At 38.3% G+C, this 16,216-nt stretch overlaps 1 protein-coding gene across 1 annotated transcript in view; it reads left to right on the top strand.

Annotated features, from left to right (window-relative positions):
• DCBLD2 (discoidin, CUB and LCCL domain containing 2) overlaps positions 1-16,216 on the top strand; it is a 150,581-nt gene that overhangs the window by 115,384 nt on the left and 18,981 nt on the right. The window contains exons 2-8 of the mRNA XM_009330680.1: positions 1,853-2,080; positions 6,442-6,579; positions 7,607-7,658; positions 9,047-9,119; positions 12,283-12,416; positions 13,100-13,140; positions 15,749-15,964. Coding sequence (XP_009328955.1) covers positions 1,853-2,080; positions 6,442-6,579; positions 7,607-7,658; positions 9,047-9,119; positions 12,283-12,416; positions 13,100-13,140; positions 15,749-15,964 — 882 coding nt within the window. The remainder of the gene's footprint in view (positions 1-1,852; positions 2,081-6,441; positions 6,580-7,606; positions 7,659-9,046; positions 9,120-12,282; positions 12,417-13,099; positions 13,141-15,748; positions 15,965-16,216) is intronic.

The raw sequence follows: 16,216 nt of genomic DNA on the forward strand, positions 1-16,216 counted from the left end.
TGACAGGCCTGTAGTTCCCCGGATCCTCCTTCTGGCCCTTCTTGTAGATGGGCGTCACATTGGAAAGCTGCCAGTCATCCGGGACCTCCCCTGTTAACCAGGACTGCTGATAAATGATGGAGAGTGGCCTGGCGAGCTCCTCCACCAGCTCCCTCAGCACTCTCGGGTGGATCCCATCCGGCCCCATAGACTTGTGAGCGTCCAGGTGGGCGTAGCAGGTTGTTCACTGCTTCCTCTTGGATTATGGGGGGTTCATCCTGCTCGCCATCCCTGTCTTCCAGCTCAGGGAGCTGAGTACCCTGAGGGTAACTGGTCTGACTGTTAAAGACTGAGGCAAAGAAGGCATTAAGTACCTCAGCCTTTTCCTCATCCTCGGTGACAATGTTCCCCCCCGCATCCAATAAAGGATGGAGATTCTCCTTGGCTCTCTTCTCGTCATTAATATATTTGTAAAAACATTTTTTGTTGTCCCTAACGACAGCAGCCAGATTGTGTTCTAGCTGGGCTTTTGCCTTTCTCATTTCCTCTCTGCACGACCTAACGCGATCCCTGTACTCTTCTTGAGTCACCTGCCCCTTCTTCCACAAGTGGTAAACTCTCCTTTTTTTCCTGAGTCCCAGCAAGAGCTCCCTGTTCAGCCAGGCTGGTCATCTTCCCTGCCCATTCTTACGGCGTATGGAGACAGCCTGCTCCTGTGCCTTTAAGACTTCCTTCTTGAAGATCGTCCAGCCTTCCTGGACCCCTTTGCCCTTCAGGACTGTCTCCCAAATTTCTTGGGAGTCCCATTTCATGGGACTAAATTCAATAAATAGGCTTGTTAGCCTCCAGTGCTAACAAAAATAAATCAGAGATGTTATGAGGCTTATTTTGTGGGGCTTACATTATTGCAGATGTTATTTTGCTGGATGCGTCCTTGTGCTCAGGAATACTTTGTTTCACCTTGATACAGTAATTTATAAAAAACCAGCAATCGTGGATGTTACTTAAAGAACATTCTTATTTCCAAAACAATGCACAAATTCTTACACTTCTTGTACTACATACTGAGGGAAATTAATGTCTAGCTGTTGAGTAAATAGATTTATCAGTTTGCTCTTCATAATTTGATTTTGAGAATACACAATTTGTGCTGTTTTTTCCACTTGTTAAACAAGTCTTCTTTAGTATCGTTACTGCTGTTTCAAATTAATACTCAAATGTTAGGTAGAGGGCTCCAGGTTGGAGTTGTAATTTAATTTGTTGCACAAATCCAGAAGAATAGAGCATGTTCTCTAAACAGCTGTAAGAATTAATTACTGCATTAAAATTGTGGCACAGTAGAAAACAATGCACTAGCAGTTTGATGATGGTCAGACCTGGCAGGTATTTTCAGTAGAGTATTTGCTGTCCATTGTCTTCCCACTTCTGTTCTTTTTTCATCGTGTTGTGAATACAGTAACAACATAAAACTGATGTGCTCTTGATTTATTGGCGGGTTTCTCCCTCCTTTTCAGAAACTGTTTTCTTTTGTACATGTGTTGAGGGAACATGAAATAGCAGGGACACTTTCTGTACTCTCTGTGCAATGTTTTAAGTCATTATGGATGAATTTTTATCTCGTTGAGGGAGTTGTAGCAGCTCTCTGGTCACCTATGATGAGAAGCTAAACATTAGGCAATATTAGTTGAATGGTATTTTCTCACAATTGCTGGTTCATCTGCATGCTACTTACCTTGGAGTTTTCTTGCAACATGATTAGTATGGTTAAAAAAACAACAAATCTGATACCACTGCTAAAACCCAGGATGACTAAATCACCAGTGAAGCTTTGAAGATGAACGCGTGTAACTGATCTATTTTTGTTCTTTTGTAGGTGATGGGTGTGGACACACCGTTCTGGGCCCTGAAAGTGGAACTCTTGCTTCAATAAACTACCCACAGACCTCTCCCAATAGCACAGTTTGTGAATGGGAAATTCGTGTAAAGCCTGGGCAGCGAATTCAGCTCAAATTTGGCGATTTTGATATTGATGACTCAGATTCTTGTCATTCCAGTTACTTAAGAGTTCACAATGGGATTGGCCCCACCAGGACAGAGATAGGTAGGAGCTTTTATTATTGGTATTTGAAAGCTAATGTCCTTTATAGAACTTGGATATACCGTTGGTACTTTTGTTACTTTTAAAATTTCTCCTTGTTTACCTGCTCTGAGCATAGAGTAGCTACTAGGTGTATGGTATTAGTTAAGTTCTTTTTTATAGCCCTAGCAATCTGTTATAATTCAGTTGGATTTTGGGCAGGGCAAGACATTGCCTGAATACATCACACACTGCTTTGTACAGTGTGGATTTTGAGTCTTATGAGAAGTGATGAAAAGAAGGAAGTGTTTGTTATTTACAGGAATCTCAAATAAGGTAAAGAAAGGAATTTTAGTAATTCTGTTATCTGAGTTTTGTTTTTCCTGAGCTTCATATCAAGGAAACTCTGCAAAACTTTGAGGAGTGCTGTGTGTACCTCATCGCAGTAGAAAAACAGCCATCAGGGATCAGTTTTAGTAAATTTACTACTGATAGTACTGCTAGAAAGAATAGCTAAGGAAAGATTCTCCTGATGTTACACAGGTCTTCAGTACAGGGAGGGAGTACACCTACAACTGTAACTAAAAATAAAAGTGGTAAAGAAAACAGTAGTCTGATTGTCCCTTTCTCTGGTGACGTGCTCATTTCAAGTACACTTACCATTGTTTCTCAGCAAATGAACTCTCTGTTCGGAATGCCAGAGTATTCTTAATTTAATTATTCTTAAGTAATTGCATTTTATTTACTGTTATTAAAGCATATGTAAATGTCTGTCTTCTTGACACAATTCCTATATCCTAAAAATGTACTGAAAAAATGATGGGTGATAATGATAACAGAACATCCTACATTTTGTTCGTGCGTACAACAACTAGATGCTAAATGCAACACAGATCCTACAATAATCTTTGATTCTTCAGATTCTCAGAGGAAACTCCACTGTGATGTTATTTGTTTGTTGTTTTTTTTTTTTTCTCAGACATTTCCCAGTAGCTTGCAAAGTTCTTGTAAGCAGTGGAGAGGGAATTGCAAAACTATGAGGATCTTCATTTAAAAAAAAAGGCAAAAAAAAAAGTATATATATATCTCTATATATCTCTTACCTGAAATGCCTTTATTTTTATATGGAATAGCTCTGGTTTGAGCTGTTCATCTTGGTGGTATTAAAGGATGTCAGGCTTCAAAAGTTGTGTAGTTCAAATATCCCCCATCTTCTGATAATGTCTGTAGTTTAATTTTTGTCCTCTTTAAGAAGACAAATTGAATTTCGTGACTGTAAGGCAGGGTTTTTTTCAAATAGCAGTGTGACATTATCATTTACGTCAAGGTATATGTAGGGTTTTAAGACCCTTGTTTGCCTAAAACTCCAAATAAATTGTCATTCTTCCTTCACTAAAATTAATTGTTACTGTGCAGATTAATTTTATTTTCTTTCCTAAAGCTTTAATCTGGAGAGAGAGAGAGATTTACTTCACCAAGATTGTTTTTGTGCAACTCAAATGCCGATCCCACTAAATTGAGTCTTTTTATAAAGAGGCTAGTGGAATGTTAGCTTTGTTAACCCTCTTTTCCAACTGTTACCTAGGTAAGTGTGTGTGAAAATAAGTATGTGCTTGGAGCCATTGAGCAAGACTTGGTCTAAAATAGGAAACGCTGAAGTCCTAAAATGGCAAGGAACGTCCAGTTCTGATAAGTCTATTATTCACTTTTACAAGTGACTTAATGGGTTCGAGTAAATTTTCTACTTCATTTGTTTCTCCTGACTTTCAGCTGTTCCCAGCTGGTGTAGTAGCACAGTATGTTGAGCAAATGTGTGTGTTGTTCTGCTCTTAATAAATTAAATCACAGAACAAACAATGATATTAACAGTGGCAGATACAGATGATGCAGATTCTTGAATGTTCATGTTTGAAGCAACAAACACTGGAGAGATTAAACAGTGACCTGAATTTGTTTGGAAGAAATCTGGATTTATACTAAGTTTTTTCATTCAAGACTACTGACATGATCTAACATTAAAATACTTGCATTACATAAAATCTGAAATTCAATGATACCTACTTTAACCCAAAATGACTTAAAGATTGGCTGATTAGATAAAAAATGAATTGTTAGTGGGTTAGTTCATTGATAAACAGAGAAGGTTTCTAATGAAGCTTTTAAGGGCTAGTTCTCATTCCAAGCCTTTTGAATATTTATCAATAAATCAAAAGAAAATTCAAATCCTTGGTGTTCAGTTTGTCTCTAGTTTAAGTAAGATCTAGAGGTGTTCTATATTAGGTTTCATCACAGTCCAATCACTGTGTGTCTAGTCAGATGTACTTATTTAATACATACAATGTAAACCCAGATCCATAGGACCAGAGAATGTAAGCTACCGTGGGAATTCCCTCTCCTGCTGTAATGTTGCTGTACAAAAGCACTTGGGGTCCTTCAATGCATAAGTACAGACAAAATATTACATCTTCTGCACATACCGTTGACAGAGGCGTCACGGCAGTCATGTTTTGTCCATTTCTAGTGCCTACTTTTTAAAAAGATTGCTAAAAATGTGGTGAGAGGCCAGGGAAGAGTTAGAAAAATGTTTTATAGTCTCAAAAGTATGTCTTGCCATGAATCATAAGGTGCATCAGTCTACAGTTTGTCAAAAGCCGTATCTCCATGGTGCAAGCAGCACTGGATAGTTTATCCAAGCTAGATTTAAGAGTCTTGCCCTGTGTATTTGCCCGAAGAGGAGGATAAATGGTGTCTTGAGGACAGTCTGCCCTACCCTGAGAGGAATCTCATGCTGGTCAGTCATGTAACAAGATCTAGTGGCTGAAAACAAAACTTAAAAAAAAGGAAAAGCGAAGTGGTAGTTGGAAAAATGATGCAATTCATCATAATGAATGCAATTAATCATTGAAACGTGACATAGCAAAACATAGGGTCAACGTGGAGCCTTGGTAAAAGGGAACTTACTTCTTTATAACTCTTGCTGATAACCAGTTTAAGTAGTGAATTGAGGTAAGGTTATATTTGTATAATATTATAAATTTCATTAAAGTATTGTAAAATCTGTTCTCTTTTTTTTTCATTAGAAAATACCCTTGCTTTGTTCAAAAGATATCTGATTAAGCAACAGTTAGAAAGCTCTGAATAACGATAGGAATTTGTATTTTTTTATTTTTATTTTATTAGTATTTGAGAGTGCAGTTCACCTTTTAAAGGAATTTGACATATACATTATATTTGTTTGTGTTATATTTATGTTTGTTTTGTATTATATTTGTTAAGAACTATTCCTGCAGGGCAGTGTTATTCCATTCCCTCTACTTTAGTATTGTCATTTGCCTTTAGTTGAGAAGGGAGCCTGGCTTCGTTTTTTGCTCTTTTACGATATGATAATATACTTATTATCAAGAAAGCAAATAAATGAATGGTAAACTGAAATATACGCAGTGTCATTTGCTGCTGGTGATTATCCACTTTGATTATCCACTGCAGAATCTTAAATAGGGCCATAGATGGTTTACAACATTGAATGATCAAGGGAGCCTATACAACAGAATATGTTCGGTTTTTTTTCTTAACAGGTTAGTAAGAAGATCAGTATTTTATTAAAGTTTCTAGTTAGTAGGACTGGAGAATTCCATATTGACTTGGGTCTGTTTAACAGCCATTCATCCAGGTAACGTCATTTGGTAGTAATTCTAGGACTTTATAGGGCAAGTATTGTCAATATCTGCAGACTCCAGCATCTCAGTTTAAAATGTATTATTTTTGGTCATTTTGGATGGCAAGAGAAGTATCCAGATGCAGAACCTCTGTTAGGTTTTATAAGTGCAGTAAACCAGAAAGTGAACCAACTGGCAGTTTATATTAATGGTACTCACATATGCTTGTATGTCAATGTTGAAGTGCAGTGAATCATGCTTGCTGTTGTCCAAAACTAAGAAAAGTAGTTGAGAGAAACCATGAAATAGTCAAAAAGGAGGAAGTGCCCCAACAGCTGAGGGAAGAGGAGGGCTTTTTTCTCATTTGCTTCTGTAGATGATTCTCATTGCCCTAACTTGATCCTTTTCCTTGACAGATTTCTCGTGGTCTTTGAAGAACTGACTCTGAGGGTTATGCATGGCTAGAGGTGAATGGGATAAGGTCATATTTATTTGCAAGTGTTAAGGGTATGAGAGACTCTTACCTGTTGACAGAGGCAAAATAAATGTGGTATCCATACTCTGCCATTTGCTTTAAATTGACACCGACTACGTTATTTAGTGTCATGCGCATGTATTTGGTTTTGAATATACGGCAGAAGTAATGTGAGCTTACACTGCAAATGAAAAAAGATGCTTATTACATATGTTGGTTTTGGTCCATATCTGTTCTACCTCTTCTCTCCATAGGAAAATACTGTGGGTTTGGCTTTCAAATGGGTGGTTTAATTACTTCAAAAAGTAATGAAGTCACAGTACAGTTCATGAGTGGAACACACACTTCTGGACGTGGATTTCTTGCAGCTTATTCAACCACTGACAAATCAGGTATTTATAATTATTTGGTAATTTTTCTGTGTTGGTAAAATTAGAGCTGCCTAGTAAAAACACAGAACTAATTTATTTATTCCCGCCTTCTCACAAATGAACTTCTAAAAACGAAGACTTTTAATACAGTCTTCCTGATACTTCTGCATAGGAAATTGGACTGTTCAGTTACTATTTAAGTTACTGTAGTTTTAAAGAAATTATATCAAAGCTTACCCTGGATATCAGGGCAAGAATCGCAGTTATCTGTTGTGAATGAAAGAGCTGCTTCGGATAAAGGACGAAATGCGTTTCTTCAGGTGGTAATCAAGGTGGCAGATAACAAAAAAATTTTCTTATTGAACTGTATATATTTTATACAGACCAACCTCGTGGAAAAGGTTGCTCACCAGCAACTGCTTCACAAGGCAAAAGGCTTAAGAAAACCCTTTCTAGAAGTAATTCTAAAAAGAGCAGATAAAGAGTTTCAATTTTAATTTGTATTTTGTGGGTTTTCTGATGCTTTTTTCTCTGTGTTTTGGACTGTATGTGCTGATACACAGCAGACTGAACATAAAATTTGAGATATCAGTCATGGATGCCAGTAACATGGCACTCTAATGTTTGTTCCCTGTGCTGCCTGGTTTCAGTACTGTAGGATTGTTAAATGCTGAAAACACAGGCCTGTTTAGCTAGCTTATTAATTTAATTTTGTGAAAAGAGCATATGTTTGTCTCTCTGAATTATGTCAGGTTCGCTGAAGTATAGCTATAAATTAAAATTAAGCTGCACAAAAAATGAATGTTTGTAGTGTTTCTCTTGTCTATGTCACATTCTCAGTGGATTTCCCACTTACTCAGACAAATTATCAAGGTTCTACTGTAATACAAAATCTGTTGCAAGAAAATTTAGTAGGAACCTGTTTTTTTCATTCTGAGACTTTTGGTTAAGCCACAGAGGCTCAAATGTATATTTTTGTGCACTTTAAAAAGCATACTCAAACTTCTTGTCTTTATCATCCTCTTGACCTAACATTTTTTCTTTCCAGACCTAATTACGTGTTTAGACAATGCAAGTCACTTTTCCGAACCAGAGTTCAAGTAAGACTGATTTTACCTGTTTCCCCTCAATCTCTTTAATGAAGTCATTTTGGTGTTTCTACTTCACTCTGTTACTTATACCTGATGCAGCTTGAAAATTGGCTGTCCAGAGAACTTAAGAAACAAACTAATTCGGGTTAGAGCTGAATGATTTTGACATTTGCACTCCTTCCTCTCTCCCCCCCCCCCACCCCCCCCCCCCCCCCCCCCCCCCCCCCTTTTTGTTATTTACATGCAGTATACAGTAGAACCTCGTTAATTTGCACTAACACATAGGACCTAATATCTCATTCCCATAGAAAGAATATTGCTTTTATAAACACATATTCCTAAATACTGACATTCATATTACAGTTATCTAAGGAGCACTAAACTATGAAATGTGTTAAAAATTACAAACCCATTTCACAGTTTGGTGTGAATTAATGAGGTTCTGTGGAGACATAAAATGCTGTACCTTCTGTTGGAGGAAACATATGTCATTTCCCTGTTTTCTCCTTCTCCATTTCCATCTAAAGCAAGGACAGTGTTTAAAGCTGCAGACTATTGTGAAGCACATAAACTTACTTTTTGGAGAACTTCAGCCCTGACATCATGAAACATTTCAAAGTGCAACCTTTGCATTTCTCTCTCATTTTCCCAGGTTCCAAAATAGGACTGTAATTGTAGGTTCTGGCCTTACTCAACATGTGTTGAAGTCTCTGAATCCCACTATTCTTGTGGGATTCTGCAAACTTGCTTCAACTGTTGTTGAACTGCAGTGAATATGTTAATAGTTTACTCCAGTTCACTGTTACATCTTGAAGATTTAATAGTTTTTTATGTGCAGTATGAAATGGCACTAAAACATGAACATGGGCTTGCATCAGAGGTGCAGATGTCTTGCCTCTTGCTTTTCATGAGCTAGCGGTATTAACTGAATTTGGCCCAATGTTTTATGATCAAAGCGTTGCCAGGAGCTATTATAAAATAACATTACTTTTCAGGTGTGTTATTTAAGGATGCAAAACAAACAGATATGCAGGTCTCTAGTTTATAAAATAAAATTCATTAATATTGGTACTTCTGTGACTTTCAATTTACAGAAGCCATGCGGTATTTGTATTATAAAATGCTGGCTTTATTAATTTATTATATTGAGACTGGAACTGTAGTTTCAGCTGAGACTTTTTTTTAAACTTTTTCAAATGTCTGTTCTCCTGTTGTGTACTTTTCTTCCTCAGTATTCTTTGTCTGATCTGATATGTCTTCAATTAGGATATATCCTTAAATAGTGATATATGAATGATAACAGTGTGTTGTAAATCAAAACCATAATGACTATTTTATAACATTATAAGAGTTGTAGTTGCATGCATGTCTTGACTTGATATTTTGTTTTCTTCCAGTAAGTATTGTCCAGCTGGATGTGTGATTCCTTTTGCTGATATTTCAGGCACTATTCCCCATGGATACAGAGACGTAAGTAAAAAGACCGTGGGCTCACGGGAGTTTTGGTAAAATGCACAGTGTATAATTACAAGTCAATTATAGTTGTTCACATTAGTTCTGCTGCCCGGGTTCTGGAATTTGTACCTTCTAAAGTGAATAGCATGGTACTCTTTTTTTTGCACAGCTGCTAAATGGCTGGTGCTTCAGATGTTTCCATCTCCAAGAAGTGAAGTAGTGCAGTAGAGACTCAAACGTTTTTGTAAGGCCTGCTGAGAAGGGTGGATCAATCAAAATAGTTTTCTACTTCCTGTTTTATTTTTGCTGGCTTTCTCAGGTTGGGAAATTCGGATTTATAAAGAGAGGATCAGTTCTTCTAATGGTGTCCTTTTGGTTTTGACACTGTAAGCATCTCTAAACGGAGGGTCTCAGTGGTTATCTTAATTTTTTATTACAACATGAGACATAAAATACTATTTATGCTCAGAAGCTATAAAACCATTTGCAAAACAGAGTTAATACTGTAACATTAATAGTTCTATAAACTGGAAGTGAAAATCTTTAATAATGTACTATTTACTTAGAACACTACAAAAACCTATACACTGTTTTTCTGATGTGAGCTTTTGTAACTGAATTAGCATACCTGCCATAGGACTGGAGGGTGTTTGCTTTTTTTATTTTTAAGTGATTATAATTTTGGTAGCAATCTAGTCAAAAATTACATTAAATCTCTTTGTCTTAAAATACTCTTTTAATAAGCCATTAGATCTAGCACAGAGGAAAGACGATTTAAAATGTTAGTGAGCACAGATTTTAATATTAAATATGAACCTAAAGTGTGCCTCTCTGATTTTCTTTTCTCAAATATCTGTAAATCCTAGGCTACCTGCTTAAATAGTTACCCATATGTAAAAATGTCACCACAGCGTAACTGTGTTATATGTTCTGGTCCATGGTGAGTCCTCACTAAACGGCTGCGAGGTAATTTTTGTAGCTAGTAACAAGATGAAATTGAGTCTCTGCCTAACGTATTTGCAGCATCAGTAGAGTTCTGCTTGTTGGGAGGTTTTTTTGCCAAAAGCTGGAAAAACTTTTCTATGGAGGAAAAAGGAAACTTTAGGAAATAAATGCCCCGTGACTTTCTTTTTGTATACTTTACTGCTCTGAATAAAAGGCAGAGAATTTCCCAGAAGTCAAGCTGTGTGGAAAGAAATCAAATTGTCCAGCACTTTAGACAAAGTTTCAGGCAGCGATTTCTCATGCATCTCTTTCAAATGATCAGCAGCTGCTTGCTGCTTTAAAAAATACCCTAATTCTTGATTCCTTTGTGTGTGACGCTGATGTCCACAGTCCTTGAGGACTTGGAGCGCTCATTGCTGACGTCTTCTGGTGAGCAGGGAGGAGAGCTGCATCTACTGCAGAATCCCATGCTGTTGCTTTCAAGGGAAAGTAGGAAAGGAAAGGGGAGCTGCCTGCGTGAGCGAGACATAGTTACATTTATTTAGAAAGCTTTTGGGATTTTTGGGGGGTGGGGAATAGGGTTAGAGTTTTTATGTGTGAATATACTGGGGAGAATTAGGTTTGGAAAAGTTTCAGTGAGCAGGTTTTTTGCCAGTGGGCTTGAGATATAAGGGCATCCCGGCCTGCTACACCATGCAGTTATTTCTAAAGAAGCCACAATGGAGAAAGTTGTTCTGTTTTTAAAATAATGCGAGAAAGAAAATCATCCATGAAGTCTTCCTTCTCTGGAAGGGACCTGCTGATTCCTTCTTAAAGAATTGTGGTGAGGCTCTGTAGCACCCAGTGGACTGGTTGGCAGAGCAGTGCAGTAAATGTGTTTAGTAGCAACAGCTAGCAGCGGACTTCGTTTGGGGGAGCAACTATGAACAGTAAATAAAAATCTGCAGTCATCATCTGTTGTTTATTGACTTGGGCAAGTCTGCGCTGGGATACCACACTCGTAATAACAAGCTAAATATGGTTTCTGGAAGGTATATTGGGAGATACCCAGGTGGTCCTTCACAGACAGCTTGGGCCCACTCGATCTTCTAAAATTCAGGTTGATCCCAGTCTCATTGGAAGTGAGCGAGGGGCTGCAGAATTGCAGCGTGTCTGTGCGTACCCCAGTGCTGCACATTGCAGGAACGCCTGTGAATAGCTCTGTCTATGCCTGTTGCACTGTGCGTAGCCAGTAATCCTCCAGAAACCTCAGAGCACGTGGTAGATGGGTGCAAAGCCACTGCTGCTCAGCTTTTTTGGGAACCGGACTGTCTCTCTACTCCTGAGCACTGGGATGTTTCTTGGTCAAGCCCCTTTGGCCTGGAAGGGTTTGCTTGCCAGCTTGAGAAGATCTCCTGGGCTAGTTTTGGTCCAGGAGACAGGCGTCTTGCTCTGCTCACTCTGTGCTGTGCCCGAAGGACTTGGTGTGGTGAGTCAGTCCTGCTCCCCATGGCACAGCTAGCCTGCAAGCCAGGGAAATGGAAGTGTCACTGTGACATTTGTTAGTGGATCCAGGCTAACAGTCGTTCAGGGAGAGAAGGAAAGAACAGGTTGTCCTGCAAAAACTTTCTGCGTAACTGATCTCCATTGGCCTGTACAACCTAGGTAATCGGCTTCTTTAGAACGAATTGTATTCACATATTACTGTGGGTTCACATGGATCAGAGTGCTGGATGGTTAAACCATGTTTAACCATGAGTTAAAATAAAAAATACAACCCATCAGCTAAAAGCTACAAAATCTGCAGTGCATCACTCCTGAATTGTGAGAAAATGAATAACCATACTTTCAATATGCTTTCTATTAAAAGGTTTCCTACGTTATTTATGTATTCAACTTCTGTTGTCTAACATAGTAGATTTATTGTAGGCTGAAAGTCTGGCTGTCTGGCTTTTTCAGACTGATTCACCTTGCTTTTTGTTTGAGCTTATTTAATTACAAGAGTTACATTCCAAATGCATCTGGGCGAGGACGCAGTGAAATGTAGGACCTTCTTTTTGTGTTTTTATAAATTCCATAGTAAACCAAAGATGAATCGTTTCTAAATAGCAGAGATAACAGTTAAATAGAACAGTATCTTAATGTAATGTTAACAAAGATTATAACTGGACAATGTAGCATTTACAATATACAGTGTAGTATTTAATTTATTTACAATGTAGTATTAAATTTTTCTTTTTCCTCCCTCTTCAAGTCATCATCACTTTGTATGGCTGGTGTTCATGCAGGCGTTGTGTCAAATACTCTGGGTGGCCAAATTAATGTTGTAATCAGCAAGGGCATTCCGTACTATGAAGGCTCCCTGGCTAACAATGTCACATCAAAAGTGTAAGTGTACTTCCTATGTTCTCCTTACCTTTAGCACCTTAGATCTTGGTAGTGTCTCATCGGGATTAATTTCAGCTAGTGGAGCTACGTGTTCCATGGACAGGTTCTCTTCCGTACGGTTCTCACAATGCTCTTTTGCCACGCTGTCATTGTTTTACCAGATATTTTTAACCTCTAGACCATAAAGATTAATTTTCCAAATTCTGCAAAGAGGTTTATCTTCCAAAATGCGTGGTATGACCATAAATTCATAATGGTCTGTGGAAAAATAATAATTTAACGGCAACTTTTTAGTTGCAGGGGAGAGAGTGTAACTTGTCATTTTATCTCAGAAGTCCCAGGAATGAAAGCAATCAGAGGAGATTGATTCTTGTTATTATGATTAGCTTAATTTAAAAGGGAAGCATTTTAATGAAGTCTAGCGTTTTGCTGGGCAGATGTTTGTTTGAAAGCCTTTAACTCAGATAGTATCTCTGGACTAGATTACAGTTGAAAAGGTGTTCGTACTGAAAGTGCTGCAACTTGGTGACAGGAAGTGTTACTTTAATCGTGAAGTGCTTCTTTAGGCATATGTGCATAGGTTTCAGTAGCAAGCAGTCAGACAAGAAAAGTCAATCGAAGACAGTTTGTTTCAATTTTCCTCACTGACTACCACAAAAAACATAATCTTTTGTTCTCTGCAGGGGACCGTTATCTACAAGTCTCTTCACATTTAAGACGAGTGGTAAGCATTATCACATATATTACATGTTGATACTTTCATGCAAATTTTGTGAGTAGAAATAAGTATGCAGGTATTTTATTTCTTAATTCTTGTTCTAGTTAGTGAGAGTTTTGTGTACTGCATTCCTCAGTAATGCATATTTTTGAATTGTTTTACTATGTCATTTTGATGATTAATCATCGTACATTTGTAGACACAGTGATGTATAAAGTAAGCCTTGCTTATCTGCAGAAAAAGATTCTTCCTGTTGTTCCTCTATAATAGTCTGGTTTAAAGTGACTTGACTCCCATACTTTAAACACACTGCTAAAGCAGAGCTGGGTGCTTAAGAGATGCTCTTTATTTGTAACAACTGTGCATTCTGGGTTTTTTCCAGGTTTACTCCTTACTCTTTCCTTGTTGCCCACTAAGAAAGCTCGCAGAAATCCCAAAATGATTCCTCAACTTTCTCCACCTCCTTTTACTTTTTTTCTTCCCATATTCTTGCAACTGAATGCTATGTGATAAATTACTTGTCTCTCCTGCTCTGGAAGGGCACCTCTCAGGCCTTGCTCTGTGTGTCAGTTGTGTTCCTTCTTGGCTGCCACGTTTTGTTTCGTAAATGTGTACCACGTTACTGATTGGTATAACAAGTGTTGCCCCTTTCTAAAGCTTTACTGCTTTGCATGTTTTTACTTTCTATCAATTACCCATTTTTCAACTGCATTAGCTGCAGTTTTCTAAATGGAAGCTAGCTTTTCTGTAAGTCATTTTAAATCCCATCTTTGAATGGATGTTGGAAGTATTGCGAAGACAGTGGCCTTCCCTTAGTCTCTTTAACTGTTTTAATAACAATATAAAAAAAAAAAAAGGGGGGGGGGGGAATCATACACATACTCCTCAAAAGTAAACAAATACTCTTCCTAATATATAAATAAAAGTGATGCTGAATGGGGATATAAAGGCAGGAATCTGTTGGGCAGGAGTGTTTGGAGATGGAAATGTATACAAACAAGCAAAATTTAGAAAATATAATCCACATAACATTCAAATAATTTCTCTCCCAGACCTCTGCAAGAGCTGGAAGAAGGAATTGCATGCCTGGTGAGCTTATGCATGGAGAATATTAAACACAATGATCGAGGCAGGGTTTGTTGGGGTTTTTTGTCTTTCAGAATGTGATCTGAAAGTGTACATGAAAGTAATTAAATGGCTTGGAATATGAAGAGATAGGACAAAATGCTGCTCTAGACTATCTGGATTTCAGTGACACATGGGACAAATTATTGAATAAGCTAGAGACAAGATGCAGGTCTAGATTAAAATGTATGTAGTAGTTGGGTGGCCTAGGAGTTAGCTGAAGGAAAAAGAGGACTCCATAGTATGCTCAAATGAGGTTTATCAGACTGTGGTGAAGTTACTAGTGTGGTTCTTCCATAGTAGTTGGTTTCATGAGTTGGTACAAAATAGAGGAGTGTGTTACTAATGCTAGAGGTGTGGTCAGTGCAGAGGAAGATGAAACTATTTGTACAGGAAGACCTGGCTGACTTTGAGACTTGAGTAATAGAAATTAATTGAAGAATCACAGAGCAAAAAGTATAAGGTTGGGTACATAGAGACTGAGGCATTTCTGCTTCAAACTGGCAGCATGTTAGATGGAAATGACAGATGAGGGAAAGGATTCGGTTAGTGAAGTGCTAATGTGATCCTGTGCTGTAGTAGGCGAAGTACGTCCAGTAGAGACAACGAACTATTAATGCCATCACACAGGACATTGGCAAGGCTTTCTCTGGGATCCAGTCGCATGTGGGCTTTGCCACCTGCACCTCCCTTGAGGGATGAGTACTGGACCTTGGTGCAGAGGAGGGCTGCAGGGACACTTGCAGGGAGAGGGGGAGCTCACAGCAAAAGGGAAACCAGGCTGGGTTGTTCAGGCTGGCTGACTGAAGGCAAAGATTGCTCTCTACTGATACATCTGGGGAATACCCATGTGAGAGGGGAAAACTGTTGGCATTACAGAACAAGATTTTAGCAAAGAGCGAATGGATATCAACTAGCCACAAGGAAATTTAGCCAGGAATTCAGGAGATGTTTTTTAGCCATCAGCAGAAAGCAACGTGGGAAGAAACTTTTAGGAAGAATGGTGACCAAAAAAATACAACTAATTTCAAGGATGTGTTTGAGCTCAAGGCCAGGATTATGACATGGCTTCCTATGTGCTTTGGTGTATTGTTCAAATTAGCATTGTGATACTGAGGTGGGTTTAAAAAACAAGTTATGTAGACACAAAAAAGGAACTAATGATCAAGTAGTCTGTTTCCCATTCCTGCATCAACCATACATACTCTTAAACCATGACAGCTCCCCCAAAGCTTCTCATCTAGTGCTCTGTGTGGGTGGTGATTGAGAGAATATCCACATTGCTCTTGAGCAGGCATAAATCATGGAATACTCATGACCGGCATCACTGTTAGAAAGCAGAAGATAGTGTGTTTTGTTGGTAGTGCTTTTATGGAATAAATTTAGATGGCAGTTTAATATTTGCATGTAAAATCTTAAACTCCAAGCAGGTGAAATCATTGTGTAACTTGAATTTTCATTTTGAATCCTCACCTTTTCTGTTGCTCAGGTTGCTATGGGACACTGGGGATGGAATCTGGGGTAATCCCTGATGCCCAGATCACGGCATCATCTATTCTTGAGTGGTCTGATCAAACAGGACAAGTGAACATTTGGAAACCTGAAAATGCCAGACTAAAAAGGGTTGGTCCTCCTTGGGCTGCTTTTATCAGTGATGAACATCAGTGGTTGCAGATTGACTTGAATAAAGAAAAGAGAATAACAGGTAAGTGAATCTGATGTGGCTTTTAAGCAGCATTCAAAAAGTTTTGTTACTGACATCCTTTTTTCCAGTGCTTGGTCTTAGGTAAAGTCCAGGTGACGTTTAATTACCATTACAGCAAAGTTGGTTCCATGTCCTAGCTAATATACTGAGGAGACTGGAGTTGAACAGGTGGAGTTTCATAGTAGAAAACACCTCTTCCATCAGAATTTGTTGAAGTGTTTCCTGTGGTTTTATTGGATCCTTGATGCTTCC

This window comes from Pygoscelis adeliae, unplaced genomic scaffold (genome assembly GCF_000699105.1).
Source record: "Pygoscelis adeliae isolate BGI_AS28 unplaced genomic scaffold, ASM69910v1 Scaffold120, whole genome shotgun sequence".
Classification (NCBI taxonomy): Eukaryota; Metazoa; Chordata; class Aves; order Sphenisciformes; family Spheniscidae; genus Pygoscelis; species Pygoscelis adeliae.